At 38.1% G+C, this 25725-nt stretch overlaps 1 protein-coding gene across 1 annotated transcript in view; it reads right to left on the reverse strand.

Annotated features, from left to right (window-relative positions):
- Positions 1-25725, reverse strand: part of PHEX (phosphate regulating endopeptidase homolog X-linked) — a 270635-nt gene that overhangs the window by 103373 nt on the left and 141537 nt on the right. Inside the window, exon 12 of the mRNA XM_043998684.1 lies at positions 25097-25198. Coding sequence (XP_043854619.1) covers positions 25097-25198 — 102 coding nt within the window. The remainder of the gene's footprint in view (positions 1-25096; positions 25199-25725) is intronic.

A 25725-nucleotide genomic window follows, 5' to 3' on the forward strand; every position in this document is an offset into this window, starting at 1 on the left:
CTATTGACCTGCCTGAGGTCACACAGCTAGTAAATGTCTAAGACAGGATTTGAATCCAAGTTCTCATTCCAATACTGACTCCATAACTACTGTGCTTTTATCTGTCTTAGCTTACAAAGCCTTAGAGAGCAGGGTTTGTAAACCAACTAGCTCTAAGTTGATCTTGGGCCCTCTCTGGGCCTCCCTTTCCTTATCTATAAAATAATGGGGTTGGCAGTGATTTCTAAAGGCCTTCCTTTTATGGCATTGCATAATGTTTAGGCTTACACATCAATCTCCCCTATGAGGTAAGTTGCCAAGCATTATTATCCCATTTGGCTCTAATAACTGTTCTAAATAAGTTAACCAATTTTAAATCACTATAAATGAATTTTAACATGGGGAGCAAGGGGAAGGAAAATGGTAAATGCCTTGGGGAATGCATGTATTATCTATTTGACATCATCAGAGACTCTCCTCCTCCTCCTTGCCTTTCCTCCTCCTCTTCCTCCTCTGCCTCACAGCCAGGGCAGAAGGTATAAATTTTATGACAGTTTGGTTTGTTAGAAATGATCAGTAAATGGATTAGTTTGTTTTGACTATCAGTAACAAAAGTCAAGATTAAACGAACTTAATACTTGGAATTATACATTTAAAGACATAACATAAGCAATCTAACAATAGTACCTAAGATTAAAAGAAGTATAGAAGGGATGACCACAGGAGATCCATCTTTGCTCTACACTGAATGAATGGGGAGATTGGAGCAAGGGTACCTATACTAATTCTTCTCTGGATTGAAAAACAACAAAAATGTCACGATAGGAAATACAGTAGACCAGAAGTTCAGAAATAACTGATTAGTAGCTTCTTACATGACTTTGGGCAAGGCATCTAATCTCCCTGCAAACTCAATTTCTTCATCTGTAGAATGAGGGGATTTGGGCTAAATGATCTCTAAGGTCCTTCCTGGCCTATGTTTTCTGACTCCACAAAAAAGGATCAAAAGTCTAATAATGTTTTTTCACACAGCAAGGTGAAATGTTTGTGTTTTTAACTAGGCTCCAAGAGAATTTTATCTTGTCAATGCTAGGATCAAAATAATCAGACTGGTAGAGCCAAGTTATCAGGAGCTCTCATCTTGAAATCTTATGTTCCATGTTAATTTCATGGTCAAGCCTGTACCAGGAAGGAGCTGTGGAGTTCTACATGAGAGGTCTTTCTAGGAAACTTTTTCTAGTTGCAACATGAGGGCAGCCAATGAAGTTCTAGTCTCAGGAGCATGTATAAAGGGGTGAACCAGCTTCTGCAATTCTGAGATGCAATGGAATTGTAATTATTGGAATGACGCCACCTGCTGGAGACTTACTGTAGGAAAGCTCCAACATGAGGAGAGGACCTCTGAGGGCAGGACCGTGTGTCTTTTCTTTGGCGTCAGGAAGTGACGTTTGTTTGTGGGAGGAAGAAGAGGGAGGCTGGCATGCTGGCTCACTCTCTTTCGTGTGGACTCTGGCGGAGAATGGAGCCAGAAATGTTCTCTCCCTTTAATAGATAGATGAATCTAGGCCTTTCTCTTTCTCTTCACCAAATTCTAATTCTCCTTAATAAATGCTTAAAAGTCCAACTCTTGCTAAAGCTTATAATTTATTGGCAACCACTCATTAGATATTTTAAATAGTGTAGCTAGAATTTTGAATGAAGAGCATGCACAGGTATTTAGGAACTGTGGCTTTTAACTATCTGTTAAGACTGAAGTGAATCTACATATAAAAGGCATTAACTTTGTATAAACAAAAGTTGAGAATTATCTTTACATGTAATGGGAAAAGAAATAAAATACTTTATTAATAAATAAATAAATAAAGGCATTAACTGACCAACTGGCCACATCAGTCTCTTTTTCCTGGTGGGGACTGAGGCAAGAACTGTTCTGAACTTCCAGATGGGGGAAGAGCCTATTGGGGAGTCCCACCTAGGCCAGTACCATATGAAACCATGATCACCTGTCAATGTAATTGTTTCTGTCATTATTGAGTCTATTCTCTCCTCTTCTTAAATGAAGAAGAATTAGAGATGGAGCAACTTAATGAGCTTCAAAAGGTCAGAAGAGCTAGCAGGGTTTACCATTAGCCATCATCTCTGCAGCCTGTTTGATCCAATCCAAGCAGCAGACTGACCCAGCCACTGATGTGTGATGCCCTGAATGGAAGGGAGTAACTCACCCATCAACTATGCCTCAGTCAGAAATGAATCTTTGGGTGGGAGGAATATTTATAACAGCCCCCGTTAAGTTTGAGCCCACTCTCCCCAGTAGATTAGATCATCTCTAAGGGGGTTAGATGGATAAACTTTCAACTCTAAAGTTATAAAAGGCCATGTGAATGATAAAATGAGTTATAAATGGGATGCTTCAATCTCACTGCTTTCCATGAGTCTCCCACCAGTACCTCATAGGTAATTCTCTCCACTAGCCTAATCCTAACCTATCTTTATATCACTCATTAGAAGGCTATGGGAAAGAAGTAATTAGTGCTTAAAAAGCACTTTGCAAATATAAATCATAGTCAAAATGTACTATCTGACAATTTTCAAAAACCTCCAAAGAGGTGATGAATACATAAAAGTTCTGACATTACCTTTTCTGTCAGTAGCTTGGCAAAGTCTACTTTTATGCACTCTGAGACTTCTAAAAATCCATGTTAATACAATTACACTTCACTGAAAAATTAGCATGAAATCCAGTTTGAAAGCTAAAATCATTCATAGCAGGGTAATACTCCATTAAATTATAAAGATTAATTCAACCTTCAGTCATTGGTGCATGTGTTGGGTCTTTTCATTTTTCACAGAAAACACAAGATTCAAATGCCATCTGGTGCAGTAACTGTACACATAGCAGCAGCATCGCTTTGGGTTGCAGATTTCATTTCAGGCCAGAATTGATGCAAAGAGAAGGGAGGAGAAATGAAGAATGGCGATTGAGATTCAATATGAAAAATGAGGCTTGATCCAGAGATGATGGTTATCTATCCTCTCCTCAGGAGGCCCATGGCTTGCCTACCATACCACCTGCCTAGAGTCATACATGCCATGCATGCTCACACCATTATTAACTATCTTTTCTGAAGCAGTTAGGTGACAACAGGTGTTATGGATCCAGCTAATGGAATTTTAACTATGTTTTTTCCATGAACAGGAGGAGGCAAGAAAGCTAGATTACCTTTGGGAAATGGTTTAGTACTTTTATGACTATAAGATTCTCTCTGAAACAAAGGCCCATTTTTTATCAATATTCTTCAGGCAATGCTCTGTGACTATGAGGCATGGAATATCAGTACCCAAAGAATTAAAATTGTAGGTCACCCAAAAGGTACCAAAAAGATACCCAGTAGGCTTGAGTAGTCTTCAACATACTACCAACAAAGTTTTATGTCCTAAGAGATATCAGAGAGATATATCACTGGAAAAGGAGGTTGGGCCTGTCATACAACAAGAGTAAGAGTCAACCAATGAACAGATTGCCTACTAGACTAGTATCCATGCAATGTCAAGAAACCTAGAGGAAATATTCCATAGTATTGGGTGGACCCCTTCTAGAGAATTTATGAAAGTACATGAACAAGAATTGCATTAGAGAAAGAGGTATGGATGGGTTACAATCTATCCATAACAATGAGATAATTGATTCAATTAAGTATTTCCATGTTTTTAAATTTTGTGTTACCTTTTCCTATAATCACTTTTTTTATTATACAAAAGACAAATGTGCTTTTAATAACACCTGCTATTCTTTTGTGGAAGAAATAGATGCCCATTTGTCCCACAAGTAACAGGGATTCAGACAGGGGTATAATCCTAGGCTTGTGTTTGAAATACAATTGCATGGGAAAAGCAGGAGAGGAGACCTGATACTTTCAGAAGCAAACAAGATGAAGTAACTCATTTTGGAAAGTTCATTTTTTTTAGTACAGTCAATCAGATGTCCCTGAAACTAACAAAGGGAACCTCCCATGTATGCTGGTAGAACTTCGGACAGCCTTCATTGTTCATTTGCTAACAACTCCAATTTATAAAATGCTGTTATAATTTAAAGCTCCGCTGTCCATATGTCATCATTTTGGGATATGTGATTGCCTGTGGTCTTCAGACCAGATACAGAAAGCACTATATCCTTCAGATTTAAAAAAAGCCTCAGAAATGAATAGTGGAACATCCATAAATCTACTCTTTTCTCTGTCACTCTTTTCAGAAGTGGTTCTTGTGGGTTGCCTGCATACCAAGCTTTGAAGTAGATCATGGCTCAGCTTTGAAAAGGCAGTCTTAGGAGGTAAGCCTAAATTGCCACTTATACCCAGGGCAAAGCAACCAACCATGGCTAGGGACAGTATAGGCTATTTGTAAACAGAGACCTAAATGCCATCATCAATTATTCATCATTCATCAAAGCTGCTGTGTAAGAGCTGACAAAGCCATTTAATTTTTATTAAAGATTTAACCTGATAAGAAAAGGAGGAAGGAGCTCTTTCCATAAGACTATAGAAAGTCCCTAAGGGTCTAGATAAAATTAGGCCAAAAGCCATCTGAATTAAGCAAGGGAAGCCCCACATCCCTGGTCTAGACCCACATTAAAAAATAAATTGTTCTCTAGCCCTGATGCAAAAAACGGACTGCTGGCCTGGCATTTACAGCTACAGAAGGGAAAATAATCAGTAGGAGCCCCTCCATTTGCTAAGATTCCACCTTACTCAACAGAGTCCTTCATTTTCCTCAAGAAAACTAGAGCCATTGGCAGATTGAACCCCTAACAACTCAAATAACCGATAATCAGTAAGGGGGGAGGAGAAACCTTTTGCCAGTTTAAAAGGTTTAAACAAAATGAACATTCATGTAAATGCAGGTTTTTCTAGAATTTAAAATGTTTCTGATAATAATTTTTGATAAATAGCCTTTTAAAAAAATTCACCTATATTGTTTTCCTTAATTCCAGAGATGATTCACTTCTCTTAATTATAACATCTAGCCAAAGAATTAAATGAATGCTTTTATTATAATTAAATATAGCTAAAGTTCATATAATTCTTTAAGGTTTTCATGTATATATGCATACATACATATACTATATATATATATATATTTATATCATTTCATTTGATCCTCACTCTGTAATACAGGTGTTATTTATCATCTATATATTACAGATAAGGAAACTGGGGCTAATCAAGGTTAAGTGATTTGTACAGAGCCTCACAGGCAGTATCTGAGGTAGAATTTGAACTCAAGTCTTCCTTATTCCAAGTCCATTGCTCTATTTACTATACCTCCTAGAATCCTCACTTCTAATAAACATTGTTGTTAATAACAATATCAAATTTAATATCATTCTTTAAGGTTTAAAAATACTTTACATAGAGCATTTCATTTGAACCTCACCATAAATCTGTGAGATAGATACTACTAATATTATTGAGCATACCCATAGTCATTACTTAATCCATTAAATATATAGTTATATTTGGAGAAAGGAAGGTAAGATGTGATTCAAGACACAATCATATGTACTAATAACTTACATATATGTTATACCTCAGAAGTTTCAAAGCTTTTTCTCACCTCTGGTACCTCATTTGATTCACACAAATCACTCATCCATAGAGGTAGGCCAGAGTTATTATCTACATCTTGTAAATGAGGTTTAAAGTAGTCCAATTAAGACTTTTAGTTAAAGTGCTTTAATCAGAGAGGATCTTCGCTTTCCCACATATACTCCAACAAAGATCTAAAATAGTACCATACTAAATAATGATTAAGATATCCAAAGAGAAACTACAGAAAGCACCTTTTTCCAATCTAGATAGGCACACATGAAAGCCAGAATTCTGCAGGTCCTCTCTTCCAGGTGTAACGATTGGAATGACGCCACCTGCTGGATACTTACTGTAGAAGAGTTCTGCCCTTGAAGCGAAGGTCTTTGAGGGCAAGACCAGGAGTCTTTTCTTTGGCGGGAGGAAGTGACGCGGACTAGTGGGAGGAGGAAGGAAGAGACTGGCGCTGACTCTGGGGCTCTTTCCTGAGGACGCTGGCGGAGAAGGGAGCTAGAAATGTGCTCTCCCTTTAATAGATAGGAATCTAGGCCTTTCTCTCTCTCTTTACCAAATTCTTATTCTCCTTAATAAATGCTTAAAAGTCTAACTCTTGCTAAAGCTTGTAATTGATTGGCGACCACTCATTAGATATTTTAGACAGTTTAGCTAGAATTTTAACCCTTAACACAGGCAAGCCTGTGAGAGCATAGTCAAACAAGCCTGAAGCCTGATGGTACTGGGATAAGAGATGCTACAGAAGCACCTGAAGCCTGAGGTGTCCTATATCTAAAAGTAGGAAACCTGGAGTAAGCAGAAAGAGAATCCTCAGGGGCCAAACAAACACAGTGCTCTGATCATAAACTTGGGCAGGAAAAATTCTGTTATATCCTTGGGTGGAGGGGGAGGGCAAAATCTCATAGCTCTCTGACCTAAGACACTCTAGAGGGCCTTGAAACCTGCAGCACTCTGTTCCAGGAGCATAGGCAGTAGATAGTTCTTGGAGAGGGAAGTCCCAACGGTGCCAGAAACCCACAGGGCTCCCACTGCTCTGATTTTGACTGATGTCAAAGGGATGCATGAGCTCTGATGGGAATGCCCCAGGGGTATGGGGGCTGTAGTTCACAGAAATATACCTTGATATGTAGACTATAGCACTATGAAGCTGGACAATCTAGGTGGGCCTGAAACTTACCAAGACTGAGTGCAGGCATACTAGGAAAGGCAAAAGTCAGTGGCAGGAACCCAGGTAATCAAGGCCAAGACCAAACAGAACCTGACCATCTTAACCAAAGGACCAGAGGAATAGGAGTCTGGTCTTGATACAAGGTCCAAAATCAGGAGGTACTAAAGAAATATAATATACCAAGAGATGCCCAAAAGGTACACACAGAAGAAGAGAGTAACTTCAGAAAAACCACAAGTCTCATAGGAAAAAAAATGACTTGGTCATCAGGACATCAAGAGTATTTGAAGCAAGATGGGTTTTTTGGTTTGTTTTTAATGAAAATATAAATTAATTAAGGGCCCTGAAAGAAAGAATTGGAAGGAGAATAAATAGTTTAGGACAGAAGGTAGAAACTTTACCCAACAAATGGACTTCCTGAAAATTAAAATGGAATAAACAGAACTCAATGACTCTATGAGAAAACAAGAAGTAATAGAATAAAATCAAAATACTGGGGAAAATGCAAGGCATCTCCTATCAAAAATAACTGACCTAAAACACAAAAGTATGTCAAGGAAACATCATTTTAAAATGTTATAGTCATCAGATTCCCTAAAACCTATGGCTGAAGAAAAAATAGTTTGTCATATTTTGAGAAATATTAAATGATAATTCTCTAGGCTCATTAGAACAAAGGGAAAAGTAAAAGTAGAATCCACTCATCATCTCCTGAAAGAAATCCCAAAACGGAATCTCCCAGGAGTGTAGTATCCAGTAAAATCCAGTGCCTCCAAAACAAAGAAAATTAAAAATATGAAACATCATACCAGAACTTTGGAGTTGCAACCAAAGCAGCCTTTGGATAAAATCCATATCTGTAAAGACTTTTCAAAAGAGTAAACTCACTATATCAATGCAGGTCAGCACTTTCTCTACTACTTATAGTCTTAGAAAGTTGAATAATGCAGTCAAATTAAATAACTTGTCCTGGTTACACAGTCAGTCTGTGTTTGAGGAAGAACTTGAACCAAGGTCTTCCTGGTTTTGAGAGTAGTTCTCCATCAACTATGATATGTTGCCTCCCTCACTTTACAAAACTTGAAAGAATTATATAAAATCAACTACTATTATAATTGTAAAGTATGATCACGATGATGATCAAGTATGCTATATGACCACGGACCATGGAATATCAATCTTTCAATAAATAAGTAGAGGGGGCAGCTAGGTGGCACAGTGGATAGAACACTAGCCCTGAAATCAGGAGGACTTGAGTTCAAATCCTTCCTCAGACACTTACTAGCTAGGAACCCTAGACAAGTTACCCCCAATTGCCTCAAAGCTAAATAAATGAATGAATAGATTAATAGATATATGGTAGATGATAGATAGATAGATGATAGATAAATGTTTACTCATAAGGCAATGGAGAGAAATAGTGAATGCATGTGATGGGTATGAGTAAGTTATGAGATATTTCCAGAAAATAATCATGTAGGAAAAATAGCATGATGCCTGGAAAAAAATGAAAAATAACAGAAATCCCACATTCCCCACTGGAAACCATTAAATGTCAGAAAATACAGTGGTGGGGAGGTATGTCATTTGTGACAGATTAATGAAAAGATATTGTCAAAAGACACAAAGGATGAAAAGGCATGGATAGCCTGGGATCTAGAAAGAGTGCCAATACTAAAGAGATCATAGATCCATTACTAAAAAAAAGCAAAGGACTTTTTAAAAATGGAGACGAGAGGAAGAGAAGCTCAGTCTAGGCATGAGGAATGGCATGAGCAAAGGCATAGGAATGGGAGAGAACAGCACAAATTCAGGAAACAGAGAGACTCAGAACCATCATTACCAAACATTGATTAGCACCCACCAGAATATAGGAGGGGTTTTTGGAGGTAGGCCTGTAATCCTATCGGGAATTCAAACCACCCCCAAGGCCTCCATACCTGTGTATATGAGGGAACTGTGTATATTAGGTAGGCTTGCTACCTGTCTTTGGTTGGCTACTGCCCCAAATATCCCAGAAGTGATTAAAATCAGAAAAGACACCACTAGACAATTTTAAAGTTGGAATAACCGTGTTATTTTAGTGCCTTCTCCTGTGACTTTCACAGGCTGTGAATATTATTTTATCTTGAAACGTAGCATCCACATACAGGTACAGGGATAGGATAATAAGTAAAATAGCTATTTGAGTGGATTAAGGCAGTAGGATTAATAGTTGTGTGATTCAAGTGAGCCATCACAGACAAAAGTGCTTTAAAAGGTCTAACACATACTACACACTTGTAAAGCACACATGGATGTACCTGAAATCACAACTCTGCTCCCCTAAGTACTTTTAGGTGGATTGGAGATATTTTAGTATGAGTACTCTCATACTAAATATATATCATATAAAAAATGGAGGACCAAGAGACAGCTCAATAACAAATATTGGTTAGCATCCAACTAAATATAGCATGGGCCTTTTGTGGTGGGTATATAATATTCTCAGGGACTCAAGCCAATCCCCAAGGACTCCAGATCCATGTACATTAAGAAAGGAGGATATGTAGATTTGGGCACAGTTACTGCCTTCGTAGGGCACAGTTAGCCTCTAAAGTTGCTATTCCTTAATAAAAGTATTTTACAGGGAGTATATTATATTAAAGATGAGTAGACTAACCTTAGATGTATTTGAAATGTGACTATCAAAACTGGGAATTCAAATTACTCTGGGAATTATTTGCATACTGGTACAAGGAAACTGATGTGAGGCCTGGGTCTTTTTTATGCTTTATATATCTATGGATAGCTGTTATTCCAGTTTAAATGAGTTCATTGAGTAAATGGGCACATGGGGAAAACAATTCTATTTTTCCTGTTTGATTAGTTATAATGATATTGACAAGAATTTCTTGACAAAACAATGACTATTGCCCATTTCTCAGGTGGCTAAGTAGAGAGGAAGTGCAGTTTCAATATCTCTAGGATAAACAAACAAATAACTCAGCAGCCATACAAAAGCACTGTACACAGCCCATTGCATCAGCCCACTCTGAGTCAGTCCTCATATACCTCCAAGATTATCATGAATAAAATTGTTTCTATCACTCCAGCATAATGAGGGCCTGATCCAACAAAAGAAGAAAGAAAAAAAGACACGACTCAGACTCCTATTGAAGGACCAATGCTTTTAGAAAATATGCCTTTTTAAAGGATGATTCTATCTATTTGACACAATAAGAGTGATAACATTAAAAACAAAACAAAAATTAAATTGATTTTGCAAAAATATGAGGGGTTCTCTCAGAAAACTAATAGTCACAGATTCTCTGCAGGGCCCTTCTTTCCTCTGGCTTTACTAACTACAAAACAAGACAGCAGGTGGCACAGTGGATGGAAGAAGCTAGAAGACCTGAGTTCAAATCTGTCCTCAGACTCTTATCAGCTGTGTGATTGAGCGAGTCACTTAGCTTCTATTTACCTCAGTTACCCAATCTGTGAAATGGGGATAATAATAACACCTACCTTCCAGGGTTATTGTGAGGATCAAATGGGATGTTAATTATAAACCTCTTAGCACATAGTAAGTGATCTATTTTGTTGTTGTTCCTTGTTCAGTAGTTTCAGGAATGACCCACCATTTGTGACCCTGCTTGGCAAAGATATTGGAGTGGTTTGCCATTTCTTTCTCCAGTGGATCCAGCAGAACCGGCAATCAGAGGTTGAATGATTCATCTAGGGTCACACAGCTAGTAAGTGTCTGAGGCTGGATTTGAACTCAGGTTTTCCTGACTCCAGTCCCAGTGCTTGATCCACTGACCCACTGGCTGCCTCCAAGTGCTATATAAATGTTAGCTATAATTAAAACTTATATTGATTATTTCCTTTTCTTCCTTTTCTTAATACCTGGCTCTCTGTATTCTTTTGATCCTATGTGAGTTTTCATCACAAGTTGTTTAGATGATCTATCCTGACTTAGACTTTACACAATTATGTTGGGGTCTGGAAAATGACAACTCTTACTACCAGGTTAAAGACAATCTCTTTTTTCTTCAGCCATCTTCTGCTATCTGCCAGTATGGCCCATGAGTTATTCGTGGAACTGACATCTCTGTACAAGTGACTGAGCAGTCCAGCAGCCAGATAACAAGGGGGGAAGCCGACAGCAGAAGATCTAACCCCAAAGAAAAGAGATAAGCAAATGTGCTGCAGCTATTAGTTCAGCTCAGGGCAAATAGGAAGAATCTTATACAGAGTAAAACCTCAACGTAAAATTTCCAGATTACTGAAGGAACATGCCCCCATTTCCCATCAAATTCATGGTGGGGAAAGGAAGCAAGAAACAATGGGGCAGAGGCAGGACTTGCCCCTGAATAGGGAATTCCTTCCACCAGAGGCAATGGTGTTGCATTAGCTGAAGGGCTAAGCCTGGGGTCAGAAAGACCCGAGTTCAAATTTGCCTCACTTCCTAGCTATGTTACCCTAGGCAAGTCACTTAACCTCTTTCTGCCTCAGTTTCCTCAACCATAAAGCCGGAATAATAATAGCACCTGTCCCCCAGGATTGTTGTGAAGATGAAATGAGATAATATTTGCAAAGTTCCTGGCATATTTTATTTTATTGTTGTTGAGTCATTTTGGTAATGTCCAACTCTTTGTGATCCCATTTGGGGTTTTCTTCACAAAGATACTACAATGGTTGGCCATTTCCTTCTCCAGCTAATTTTATAGATGAGGAAACTGAAGCAAACAGGGTGCCTGAGGCAAGATTTAAACTCAGGAAGAGGAATCTTCCTGACTCCAAGCCTGGTACCCTATCCACTATACCACCTAATGTGGTATAGATATAGATATCAATATTGATATAGATATTGATATAGATATAGAGACATATACATACATGTGATATATATACATGTTTGTGCATATATGCATATACATATGTATGTGTATATATGTATTATATAAATATATGTGAGCAAATCTCTTATGTGTGATATATTGCATCTATTCAGTCACTTCAGTCTTGTCCAATTCTTCATGACCTCATTTGAGGTTTTCTTGGCAAAATGTTCTTAAGTGGTTTACCATTTCCTTCTCAAGCTCATTTTATAGATGAGGAAACTGAGGCAAACGGTGTTAAGTGACTTTTTTAAGGTCATACAACTTTTAAAAGTAAGTATCTGGGATTGGATTTGCCGACCTAGAACTGTCTAAATTGTCTTTATCTCATTACAAAAGTTATCAATAAAAGTTGGCTCCATCTTGAATCCCTTGCTGTTTAGTGATCAGCCCATCAATGTGTTGCTACCTTGACATATTTTAACAAATACTTTTCTCTTTGTCCTGAGTTTTACCTCATTAATCAGGGCAAAAGACTGAAAAAAGAATTATCCTTTTAACACTAGTTTCCTGACCCTGATGAGTCATTTAACCTTTTTCAACCTCAGTTTCTTCATCTATAAAATGGGGATGATAGCCCCTACATCACAGAATTATTGTGAGTATCAAATAAGATAAAAAATGTAAAGCACTTTTCAATCCTTCAAGACTTATATAAAGGTTAGTTATTATTTCATTAAATATATGTTTTCTCTTGAGAGAATGCAAACATCTGGATGGGAGGGACTATTTCATTTTTGTCTTTATATTCCCAGATCCTAGCTTGGTACCTGGCATATGCTAGACACATTTGTACGTTTGCTCAATAATCAAAAACTCTCATGTGTCTATGGTCTCATTCTTACGGGTAGTCCCTTCAATATTGTAGATCACGATCCATTCATACCTACCCATCTTGGCTATGTTTTCCCACAAATCCCCCTCTGGGGCTTAGCCCAACATTGTGGAGTCCTTTCTTGTATATGAACACCAGGAAAGAGACTTGCATAATTTGGCACTGGCTCATGAACAAGAAAATCAAGCATTAAAACTTTACTACCTGAAAATAAAAGCAGGGGACATTTTCCATCATTTATTAAAGGTCACTCTCTTGTTCCCCACTTTGAGAGGCAATTCTCAAGCCATGTGGCTGTTTCTGAATTGCTTTCCAAGGACAAAATAATCCCTTATGTTTGTCTAGTGCTTTGGAGTTTGAAAAGTGCTTTCACATGTAATGGCATTTGATCCTCACTATGATCCTGCAGAGTATATAGAACAGGCATCATTATCACCTCTTTACAGGTAAGAAAACAGATCTTCAGAAAGCTTCAATGATATTCTCAAGGTCACACAACTTTTTAAGCAGCAGAGCCAGGTTTAGAACCCTAACCTAATTGTAAAGACAGCATTCTTTCCATTACACCACACTCAACACAATCTTTCCTTCCTCAGTCCCACCCCCAAAAGATGCAAACCAAAATATCAGACTTTGATTGATTTACCAGGTTATTAACTCTCCAGGGGATACTCTTGATTCTCTCCTTTCTCCACAATGCCCCCAAACCTCTTTACCCTAGAAGTTCACATCACCCTGGATTTCTCACATTGAAAGAACCTCTTTTTAAAATATTTTTATTTTAATATATTTTTAAAGTAATAAACATTTTTATTTATAATTTTGGGTTCCAATTTTTATCCCTCCTTCTCTCCCTCCCCTCTTTCTTCCTTGAGGTGGTAAGCAATCAGATATAGGTTATACATGTATGATTATGTAAAACATTACCATATTAGTCATTTTGTATAAAAAAAACTTGAATAAAAGAAAAAAATTAAAGAAAGTGAAAAATAGCATGCTTCAGTCTGTGTTCCATCAATATCAGTTCTTTCTTTGGAGGTGGATAATATGTTTCACCAATAGTTCTTTGGGATTTCTTGGATCATTGTATTTTTGAGAATAGTTAAGCCTTTCACAATTCTTCATCAAACAATATTGTTGTCACTGTGCACAACGTTCTCTTGGTTCTGCTCACTTCACTATACATCAGTTCATACAAGTCTTTCCAGGCCTTTCTGAAATCCTTCTGCTTTGTCATTTCTTACAGTATAATAATATTCTATCACCAACATATAGCACAGCTTATTTCTCTATTCCCCAATTGATGGGCATTCCTTTGATTTCCAATTCTTAGCCATCACAAAAAGAGCTGCTAAAAATATTGTACAAATAGAACCTCTGTTTTGAGGAAAGTGCCCAGACCAGCCATGTCCTCATACCTTTCCAGTCTGAGCTCCTGACTCTCCCACACTCTCTCTACAATACCTCCCCCACCCCCATCTGGGTACCTTCATCTCTTCTTCTTCTTCCCCTCCACCCCATGCTCACCTTTCACTCTTTCCAGTTTCCTTTTATGTTTAGTCTTTTTCAGTAGGCTATAAACTCTTTGAGAGAAAGGACTGCCTTTCTTACTGCTTGTATTTGTATTCCCAGTGCTTAGCATAGTGCCTGGCACATAGTAAGTTCTTAAAAATGCTTGTTGATTCATTGAAATAATAATAAATAGCTAACATGCATTTAGTGCTTTAAGGTTCCCCAAGTGTTTTGCACATATTATCTCATTTGATTCTTGCTATAGCACTATGATATACAGGAAATATTAGTAAAAGAGAAGAGAGACAATGAATATGATGGTGATCGCTAACATTTTTATGGCACTTACCATGTTCCAGGAACTATACTAAGAGCTTGAGAATTATTATCTCATTCGATCCTCACCACAACCCTACAAGGCAGGTGCTATCATTCTCCTTATTTTACAGATGAGGAAATTGTGGCAAACAGATTAAATGATTTACCCAGGGTCACACAGCTAGCAAGTGTCATAAAGACACTGACTCCAGATCCAGAACTCTATCTACTGTACTTCCTAGCTGCCCCACTCCCCCATATATATGTGGACACCTAAAAATTGTAGACCTTGTGTTTGTCTGTGTTTCCATTTGCAGCAAAGAGCAAATATTATGAAGATCTTGAGTCAGAATTAACCCATTCATCTATATTTATGTCCACTTTTATTAGTGTTGAGTACCCACATTACAAGAATGATAGTACTAAGAAAGTGTTCTCATAAACATCAAAGAAAGAACAAAACATTTCTTTGAGTTGGAAGAACTGAATCCTGGCATTTGTTTAAAAGTCCAAGAATCAGAAAATGTTAGAGCTAAAAGGAACCTTAGAAAGTTTTGCTTAATAAAAGCATGAAAACACCCCAAAAGTAAACAATATACGATCTTCCAACTCACAAAAATGTTATCCATTTGTCTTTTCTTATACCTCCAAACATTGCCATCCCTTTCCAATTTTATCCACACATTTTTCCCTCATGTAGATGGGTATATGCAAGAAACATGATAAAAGATGATCTTGATTCAAGTCCTGCCTTTGACATTTTGCTACTTGGTGACTGGGCTAGTCACTTAAGTTCCCTGGGATTCAGTTTCCTTATCTGTAAAAAGAGGGAGTTAAATTTGATGACTTTGGGGGCTTCATTTAGGTCTATGATCCTGTAGTTCAATTTTACTTATTATATTAATTCCTTTCATTTTTGACATTATATAACTAAAAATAGCATAAAGTAGCTTAAGAAGGGGTGGGGTGGGAAGAAAGGAATCCATTTAAAATTCCGTTAATTGCCTGGAAAATTTCTCAAAATTTATTTTAGCATTCTGTCTACTATCATTAATCATTATAGAAATTTACATTAAAACACCTCTGAGGAACAATTTGAAACTACGACCAAAGAATATAAAACTGCATATACCCTATGACCTAGCAATATTACTACTAGGTCTGTACCCAAAACAGATCAACAAAAAAGGACCTATATATACAAAGATCTTTATAGCATCTCTTTTTGTTGTAGCAAAACCTGGAAACTGAGATATCCATCAATTGCAAATGGCTGAACAAGCTGTGGCATGTGATTGTGATGGAATATTATTGTCCTATAAGGAATGTTGAGCAAGATGGTTTCAGGAAAATCTGGGAAGACTTATATAAACTGATGCAAAGTGAGGTGAGCATAATTAAAACATTATACAAAGTAATAGCAATATTATATTGATAATCACTTGTGAAAAACTTAGCTACTCTGATCAATACAATGATCCAAGACAATTCTAAAGGACTCATAATGAAAAATACTGTCCATCCCAATAAAGAGAACTGATGAATTCAGTACAGATTGAAGCAGATTTTCTTTTATTTTTCTTGTGTTTTTTCCCCTCTTACAACAAGGTCAATGTGGAAATATGCTTTGCATGACTTCCTCTGTGTAGTGGGTATTGTATTTCTTGCTTTCTCAATGAGTAGGAGAGGAAGGGAGGAAAGGAAAGAAGTCAGAACTGAATATATACATATATATAATTTTAAAAGGATTCTATCTATTGGCTTTTATTTATTGATGCTAAATAGCAAGAGTCAAAGAATTCTTACTTGAAAACTAAATTTTATGAATATTTGTATATATATATATATATATATATATATATATTTTTATTTTTATTCAGTATAACATTAGTCATGGGATGCCTTAAAGGTTAATTACTTCCCTTTTACTAGAAGTATTCAAGTGAGACTGGATTACCACTTGTCGGAGATGTAGAAAATATTAATGTTTTAAATAATGGTATTGAGAGAGAAATAATATTTTATCACTTAATATGTGCCAGGAATTGTGCTAAGTGCTAGAGATAAAAATACAAACATACAAGAAAATTATAACCCTCAAGGAGCTTACATTTTAATGAGGGAAGAGACAGCCCTGAAGAGAGCTGGAAAGGGAAGGAGAGGCAAGGCTACTGATGAGAAGAGAAATCCACAGAGTGAGTTGAATAAGTAGTGAAAGGAGCATGGCTGGGCCCTTCATGAAGTGGTTGTCCAGGCTAAAGACTCATCAGTCCTGAGACTGGACCTCGATGGTGCTATGACTCTCAGAGGAATTGTCTAAGAATCTGTCATGAATAAATATAATGGCAAAGTTACCCTAATAGTAATACCACGTTTAGCCCCATTTGAATGACCATACTTCATATGTGGTCTTTTATCTGTTTATAGGCTCTTCTAAGCCCTTTGCATTCCCTGAATATTCTGTATTAAATAAAGGCAAGCCCATCCCCGATTTTCCTGTACTACTTTGAATGCTTCTACAGAAGCTGGGAACTCCATTTACCTACATTTGGGGAAACCTTGGAGCAAGCTAATATCCAGGCCTTATTTTGGAGATTTCCTGGATTGAGACCAAGTAGGAACAATGAGTCAAAAAGAAAAACTGAATTTGATGGTTTCAGTCCGAAGGATCAGACCCAGTCTAGGTGATCCCAGAAGTTGTTTTTGTTTTTTGGGGGGAGGGCAATGTCTGAGGTTATGAGTCACACATAAAGTAAAGGGACTGCACAGGATGGTCTCTAAGATTCCCTCCCTATTATCCCACTGAGGCTAGTTACTAAAAGAAGAAAAGGGCCTGACTCTGATACAGCTTCACAGAAATCACCCATAAGGACCCCAAGGACCTTACTTTGGTGAGGCTCTAGCCTACCAAAGTTTAGGTCAATTGAAAAATCAAACTATGGTGCCAGGCGTTTCTAATACATGCATAATGAGCCTGATTGAAACTTTACAACTTGATTTTTCTAAGACCATATGTTGCAGACAAGCTGCCTATCTACTTGGTAGAAAGAGCTGCCACAATTACCGTTCCCCACATCAATGAAACCTCAGGTTTCAGATTCCTTATCCACACAAAAGAAATTGAATTCTTTTCTTCTATCCTTAAAATGTCTCATAGTGGTCCATATAAAGAAAGGCACTCATTTTCAGAACCAGAGGTATCCAAACCATTGCAAGGTTTGGATACTTTCACAGACATCAGAACAATCTACCACCACCCTCTAGTGTCCACCACTACCCCAGACCACTGTGGTTTACAAGGAAAGGAAAGGAGAAGGGAAGGGCAGAGAAGGGAAATGAGAAAAATAAAAGTAAATCGGCATCCCTAGGCTCCAGTTTCCTTATCAGCCAAATGAGGAGGTTGGATGAGTTGATCCCCATGATCCCTTTTAGCTTTCAAGTGCTATAACTAAGAATTTTAAGAGAAGCTTATTTTGGGTATTTGGAGAAATAGAATCTTAGAGCTCAAAAGGGATCATTCTTCTCCTTTATTCATCATCCAATTCAATTTGAAAAACACCAAAGCCCATCCCACAGGTGCACGACAGCCAAGATTAATCTTCACTTCTCACTCCTGACTCAGCCTTCCTTATAACTTAACATGCTTGTCCCTTGCTAAAAATGGAAGTTGCAAATTAAAAAGGAGGAGCTAAAAATCCCAAAGAGAATATAAGGCTGGTGGGGTGGTGAGGGAAGTGGGGAAGTATGTATCCAAGTGGCCTTGTCATACAACTTGTACATGCAGTAAATAGGTCTGTGATTAGAGGTGTCTGTATCTGTGTCTCTTTCTCTGTGAATATGGGTATGCAAACGTGTTTCTAACTGTGACAAAAGAAAGCAAGAAGCAATTTTGCTCATGATTTTATTTTGCATTGTTAAAGAAAGAGTTAACAATTCACAGATTGAAGGTTAATTAGGTGCTGAAGGTCAGGTTGGGTATTAAGGATCAGAAGAAAAAATATGGATAGAAAGAGCAGAGGGGAAAGGCCATATATTCATGGAATGTGAGAATAGGAAGGGGCCTTAGAGATCATCTAGTTCAATTCCCTCATTTCAAAGATGAGAGAACTGAGATCTAAAAAGGGAAAATTCCACATAGATTTAGCAGCAGAGCCAGAACTAGGCCCTATATCTTTAGGCTCCTAGTCTTGGACTCTTTCCACTGAGGAGCACTAAATAGGTTGAGAAAGCAAATAGCACAGGGTGAAGAGTGGGATGTGGGGAGAAGAAACAGAGAGAGTTAAGGACAAGAGGTGGGAAACCAATGGAGGTCTCTTCCCTTTTATGAAGTGCCCTGTTTATGACTTCATTTTGTTTTGTTTTGGTTTTGTTTTGTTTTGTTTTGGTGAGGCAATTGGGGTTAAGTGACTTGCCTAGGATCACACAACTAGTAAGTGTCAAGTGTCTGAGGCCGGACTTGAACTCAGGTCCTCCTGACTCCAGGGCCTGTATGACTTCATTTTTATTCTCATTGGGATGCCCTCCTTCTCTTCCATTTGGAATCTCCAATTCTCTCCAAGGAGCATCCTTAATCATTTCAGTACCACCCTTCATACCCCAAACTCCTAAACCCTCCACCTTCCTCCACTATGAGCATTCTCCTCACAAGCCCAGGATTTACTTCATACATTTTGGTGTTTACTTAAGTTCAGTTTTTTCTTTTGTTTCTGTGGCTATCACATTTGTCTTTCTATCCCTAGCACCAAGTACAGTGCAGCCTTGCAGATAGAAGGTACTTAATATGTGCTCACTGAATGGGTCATGTTAACACAGGGAAATGCCCATAAACACAATAAAAACCTTTCCCTATGATGATGGAAACACAAATCTGGAAAAGGCCAGAGATTGAATGAACTTGACTTGGGAGCAAGTGAACTCCAGTAAATGTGACTTCAACCACACTGAAACCCATGCAGATGGGATCCTCAAGTTTGCTGTAGCTTGATTCTTCTGTTGACTGCCTTGACTGCCTTCTGTGGCTGAGATGAAAGGCACTCACGGTACTTTTACTACTGGGCCCCAGTTATTTTCCTGCTGTCTGACCACAACAAGATCTACCAGACAACCCTGAAGCTCAAAGGAAAACAACTTCAACAAATATTATATAGGAATCCTTAATCAAATAGAGCTAAGATTTAGCCATTTGTTTTGTGTTGTTTTTTTTCAGTCAACAAGCATTTATCAGTCAATGTGTTCCAGGCACTATGCTAAACTCAAGGGATAAAAAAAAGCAAAAAAACATGGTCCCTGCCCTCAAAGCATTCACAGGCTAATAAGGAAGACAACATGCAGATAACTATCTGCATACACAATTTGTATAGTGTAAATGAAAGGTGATCTAAGAGAGAGACCACTGGGGATGGGGAGGTGAGTGACAGGACTGGGGAAGACCTCTTTTTAAAAGTAAGATGCAGGTGAACTTTGAAGAAAACCGGAGAATCCAGGAGGCAGAAGTGAAGAGGGAGAGCATTCCAGGCATGGAGTTAAGCCAGTGAAGAAGCATAGAATCCTAGGTGGTGCAGTGGATAAAGCACCAGCCCTGGATTCAGGAGGACCTGAGTTCAAATCCGGCCTCAGACACTTGACACTTACTAGCTGTGTGACCCTGGGCAAGTTACTTAACCCCCATTTCCTCACAAAAAAAAAGAAGCAGCACAGAATTAGGAGATAGAGTGCCATGTGAGAAGAAGAGCAAAAAAAGTTTGTGTCACTATCATAGAGTATATGAAGAAGGGTAAAGTGTAAAAAGATAAGAAAAGCAGGAAGGGGCCAGGCTATGAAGGGCTTTAAAGGCCAAATGAGATTTTTAAATTTGACCCTGGAGGTAATAGGGAGCCAATGTAGTTGTTATTTTTTAAAGAGGGAGGTGACAAGTTCAAATCTGTGCTTTAGGAAGATCAATTTGACGGAACTTCCATTAAATGGCCCAAATTCTAATTCATGTTGATAAAGCGCTTGAAAATTTGCAAAGCACCTCTCTTAAAATAACCCTATAAGAGGGTAGGTAATACAAATGTCATTCTCCCAAATATATAGATGGGGAAGTAAACTTTGAGGGGTAAAGTTGATTGTCATAGGCCAATAACTCCTAAGTGACAGAGCCAAGAATTAAACCAACTCCCTCTAATTCCCAGTATCACATTCTTTGTTGTGCTTCTGAAGCTATAATGGATCTGCAGCCACATCCAAATATAATACAGTGAATGGGAATCATTACAACATTACCTCAGAGTTCTTGCTATTCTGATCAAGAAAAAGATTCCCAAAGATCATTTTTTTAAAATTGTGTTCCAAGGTATAATGGAAAGAGGGCTGACATTGGAGTCAAGAAGACCTGAGTTCAAGTCCATCCTTTCACATATATTGGCTTGGTATCCCTGGGCAAGTTCCTTAACCTCACAGGGCTGCCAGGCCACTTTTAAGACCAAAAGTATAGAGAAGGGGTAAATCTGCATGGGTTGAGGGAATTGTTATACTATAAGCCTATGATGAAATTATAGGGCAAGGGGAAATCACTATTTTTTTTGTGCTAAAAAATTAACAAATCTCTATTACCCTAATATTTGTTTATAATAATTTTCTAATCCTTTACAAAATACATGCTCCCAAATAAATGGTAACTTCACATCACTAGACAACTAGTCTAAAAAATTACCTTGCCATAAGATGTAAAACTAGAAGGAATTTTAGAATCATTCAATCCAACCTCCTCATTTGATATCTGGGGACAACACTGAAGACCAGAAAAATGATGTGGCTTGCCCAACGTTATTACAAGTAGAAAAGATTCAAATCCAGATCTTTTGATTCCAAATTCAATGCTCTTTCAACTACACCAGACTTCAGACTGTTAAATAATACAAAAACTATTCATGATTTCTTTCTGGAGGTGAAGAAGAAAGCAGAAGTAACTAGTTTACTCTTCATAGGAAGTAGGGCCACCATTACTGATTACTCACAATGATCACTTCCAGTAATAACAGGACAAAACAATATCAATAAATTTCCTTCTTCAAAGCAGCACTGCTGTTACAAAAGCCATGATAATAAGCCCTTTCCCATTTTCATTCCCTGTCTTTGTTTCTTCCCATTTTCAGGAGACTCATTACTATGGAACATTTTGGTCAAAGACCATTTCATGCCAGATAGTTCATTGTCAACATACAATCTTTAAATTGGTAGGAAAAATAGAACTTCCTCCCTCTCATTCATTACATTTTCCAGCTTTTCTTATAGGTTGCCTAGTGACTCAACACTGGACCAATGTGTACACTGTTACTGATGAGAAATCTTCTGCACAGGGGTTATGGTAAAAACAACAACAACAACAACAAAAAACCCCACAAGATCAAAGAACAGTGCCAACACCTACCATGGGATGCAGGCAAATTATGTACCTCCACTTTAAATGTAGGTGAAAGCAAAGAATTTCTTCTTAATGCAGGAATTATTAAATAGGATAAGAAAACAGAATCTAGAAAATGATCAGAGATTTCCATCTAAAACTCAAGGAATTAGTAGGTACCGCATCCCCATTCTTGTTGGCTATTAAAAGGCAATCAAGTCAGATACAGCAGAGAAAGAATGACAAAGAAAAAAATCATAATTTTCAAAAAACAGACCAGAAGCCGAATACTGCATAAAAGCTTTCAGCTCTTCAACTATGTATGGTCTTTTCAAGTACCAAGAGCTCCATCCAGAGAATGTATTGAGAATTGCACTTTATTTATTCTAGAGAAAAAGATAATCCAAATCTTTTGTAGTCCAAAATAGGGCCCACCTTCATCCTCCCCAGAGAGCCCTCCCCTTTTATTGGATGAAGAAGCATCCACATTTTTATTTTCATTTTAAGCACTTGTATTCCAAATACAATCAGCACCTCGAAATGCTGCCTGGGGCTCCCAAAGGATCCAAACAAAATTATAACTGAGGTGCTTTTGCTTCTTGTACCTGTTCTGTTTGTCTCTGAGAAGTGTCAGGTCATCAGAAGAAAGCACTTTATTAAAATAATAACAAGGATGTAGCAGCTTCCATGGATGCACAAAGAAATTCAGAGCCATCCTGGTGGCAAACAGGAAGACTTTAATAAGGGACTAGAACTAAGACTAGTTCTGTATAAAGTGGGATCCCCAGTCACCTTGACTAGAATGTCAAACAGTGATGCAGCAGATCATTTGAAACCTTTCGCCTCTCTCCCTGAGATGAACACTGTATGGGCTTGTCAAAAAGGAGGCTGGTGTTCCCAGGACATCGTGCTTGTATTACTCTCACACATACACAGACAATCAGTCAGGAGAGGTTCCCTTCTCCCAGAAGGGGTCAGGCTGCTGAAAACTGAGCTAAGATATAAAACTGATTTTCTTAGGCCATACCACAACAGTCCCTAGAAGAGACTCCTACACCTTAAATAAATGGGAAAAAAATCTTCTCAGAACAACATCATATTACTGAGAGGTCCCCCTGCCCCTTCAACCAGCTTCCCACCTCAGAATGTAATTTAGTTCCCTCTGTGAGCAGCCTTTGCCCATTCCCTACCAGATGATGGACAGCCTTGACTGACAGGCTTTTGGGGAGGGGCGAATAAGACTTAACCTTTACTCTGTTCCCCCCCACACCTCCGCCTTTGTTCTTCTTCAGTGTCAAACTTCAAGAAAGCTTTTCATGTATGTTGACAGAAATATGCACTGAGAAGATTAGAGCCCTAAGGTGGGAGGGTCCTTGCTGACACACCATCCACTCCAAGGGCAATGTGTTGGGAATATGCAGTCAAGAGCTTTGCTAGATCCACTGAAGGACAGAGTTTCCTTCAGCACGGAAAATAAGGTGAGATTATAAAGTAATGACTTGGGGAAAGGGGGGAGAGCTCTTCAGAAATGAAAGTGATATGAATACAAAAGATGTCCATTTAAAATTTTAAAGAAAAGAAAAGAAAATGATGGGATTGATTTCCACAGGTAGCTCATGGTAATGTCTCATTACTTTGTGATTGTTAGAGTACATGTCAATCAGAAGACCTCATATCTAGTGCTGGAAAAAAAAAACAAAAAACCTCAGAGGTCATTTAGGCAGCTAGGTGGTACAATGGAAAGAATGTTGGGATTGGAGGCAGAAAAACCTGAATTCAAATCCAGTCTCAAATACTTACTAACTGTGTGACCCTGGGCAAATCACTTAACCTCTGTCTTTCTCAGTTTCTCCAGTTATAAAATAGGAATGATAACAGCTTCTACATTTCAGGATTGTTGTGAGGATCAAATGAGATAATGTTTGTGAAGTTCTTAGCCCAGTACTTGGCACACAATAGGCACTATATAAATTATTCCCTTTCCTTCCCCCATCATCTCACTCAGGTGGTAAGTCCAGTGGTCAGTCAAGGAACTAATGCCACTCTGATTGGCAGAGATGCTTTTAAGTTCACTCCCTCCTTAGGTACATAGTATGTGCTTAATAAATGCCTTCCTTTCCTTCTTTCATTTATTTACAGATAAGAAAACAGTCTCAGAGAGGCTAAATGACTTATAATCACAGTTAGTAAGCAACAATGCTGCCATTTAGAGCCATCTTTTTGGATGGCAAATATCTCTTTCCACTGTCTGGCTTTGATCATTTGAGAGATGTCCCTAGCAGAGTAACCGAAGCTCAGAGTGATCACAGGATCATTATGGTGGTAAAAACCTTGGGTTCACCTGATCCAACCTCCCCATTTTATAGATGAAGAAACTGAGGCTCAGGGAAGTTAAATGTCTTGCCCAAGGTCACACAGATAGTAAGTGGTAGAATTCCTCTTGCTGATTATGCTATTTGGGTAATCTCTGAAAAAAATAATATAGCAGGATATGTTTCATTTAATTACAAAGGCAGTATCAACCATAGGACCCAGGGATAACATTGTGCATGCAGCAGGAAGACACAGAGCCAATATGGGGTTTTCCCTTTTCTTTTGTTGTTCAGGTTTTTCCTGCCAGCTGTTCCCCTTAGCTCCCTGCTGTTCTACATTCTGCCATATACAGTAAGAGGCTTATGCAAAATCACTGGCTAACAGGCAGTATAGCTAAATACAACCATTTGTTTAAAAAAAAAAAGGCCAAACTATAAAGAATTTCAAAAACACCCAAGTACATGAAGAACCAATGTTTTGGTCAGTATCAGGAACTCCCAGTGTGGGAACTCTTTGGACAGATCCATCTATGATTTAGGATATGGCTGTAGAGTAAGGGTCTTCAAAGTGAGGTCTTCAATGTGTATATGTGTGTGTTTTTCAATGTAATTTATTTCCTTTTCAATTTTATGTATTTTATGTTATTCATTTAAAATGATTTTTGGAGAATGGGTCCATAGGCTTCACCAGACTGCCAAAGGGGTCCATGACACAAGAGAGGTGAAGAATCCCTGCTCTAGAGAGATGATGAGCTATAGAGACATTAAGCTGCTTACCTTGGGTCACACAGCTAGAAAATGTCAGAGTTCAGATTTGAACCTGGGTCTTCTAGACTTCATGCCCAGCAGGCTATCTATATGCCACAATTTCTATAATTTTGAAAATCCCATTAGAAAAATGAAAGTGTGGGACTTGTTTCCTCTTATTTCCAGAGAATAAAATCTATTTGTACATCCAAAGATATAGTTCTAGTTTGGTAGGTTTCTAGAAGATTCAACAACTATGCAAACATTAAATCAGCATCAAGCACAAAACCATTTACAAAAATACATATATTTTTAACTGTGTTTACAAAAATATATTTTTTAAAATGTGAGGCTTCTTTACCTTTTCTCTGGCTCTCCTCTTTGTCCCTGCATCCATCCATTCATTTTCCTTGTCCAGCATATCAATGAAAGCCCAGCGAACTCCCTCAATCAGTTCCTCCATCTAGAAGAAAAAGTCATCCTCATAAGAAAATTCAGGTATAAGGTAGAAAGCCCAGCAGGCAAAAGGTAGACAATGAGAAGATGTTGAAAGTAGGAGCCTTTAGAAGAGAGCTTCAGAGCCAGGCCCCATTTCAGGGAGACACAGTTTGATGAAAATAAGAGAGAAGTGCCTTCTTTGTACCTAGGCTTGCACTGCCCCAGAAAGACCCTGCAAAGAAAGACCGTTCCTCCACTTAAACATAACTAAAGGGGGATCGCAGTGACTGCAGCATTTACCTCCCCAAATCATTTCAAGGACCAGCAATAAATAGATTACATGGAGAAATTACCATAGCTCCTACCTTGTAACCTAAATCTGCCTGTGGCTATCTAACTCTGACAACTCATTTCAATTTTCTATAAGGGCTGACGGGGAAAAAATAAAAAGCAAAAAAGTGAACAGGGAGATGGATATTTCATAAAAATGACTGAAACTGAAAAGATCCAGAGTTAACAGAAGGCCAAGTAGAAAGACAAGGAACCCTGAGG

The sequence above is a fragment of the Dromiciops gliroides genome, chromosome 3, assembly GCF_019393635.1.
Source record: "Dromiciops gliroides isolate mDroGli1 chromosome 3, mDroGli1.pri, whole genome shotgun sequence".
NCBI lineage: Eukaryota > Metazoa > Chordata > Mammalia > Microbiotheria > Microbiotheriidae > Dromiciops > Dromiciops gliroides.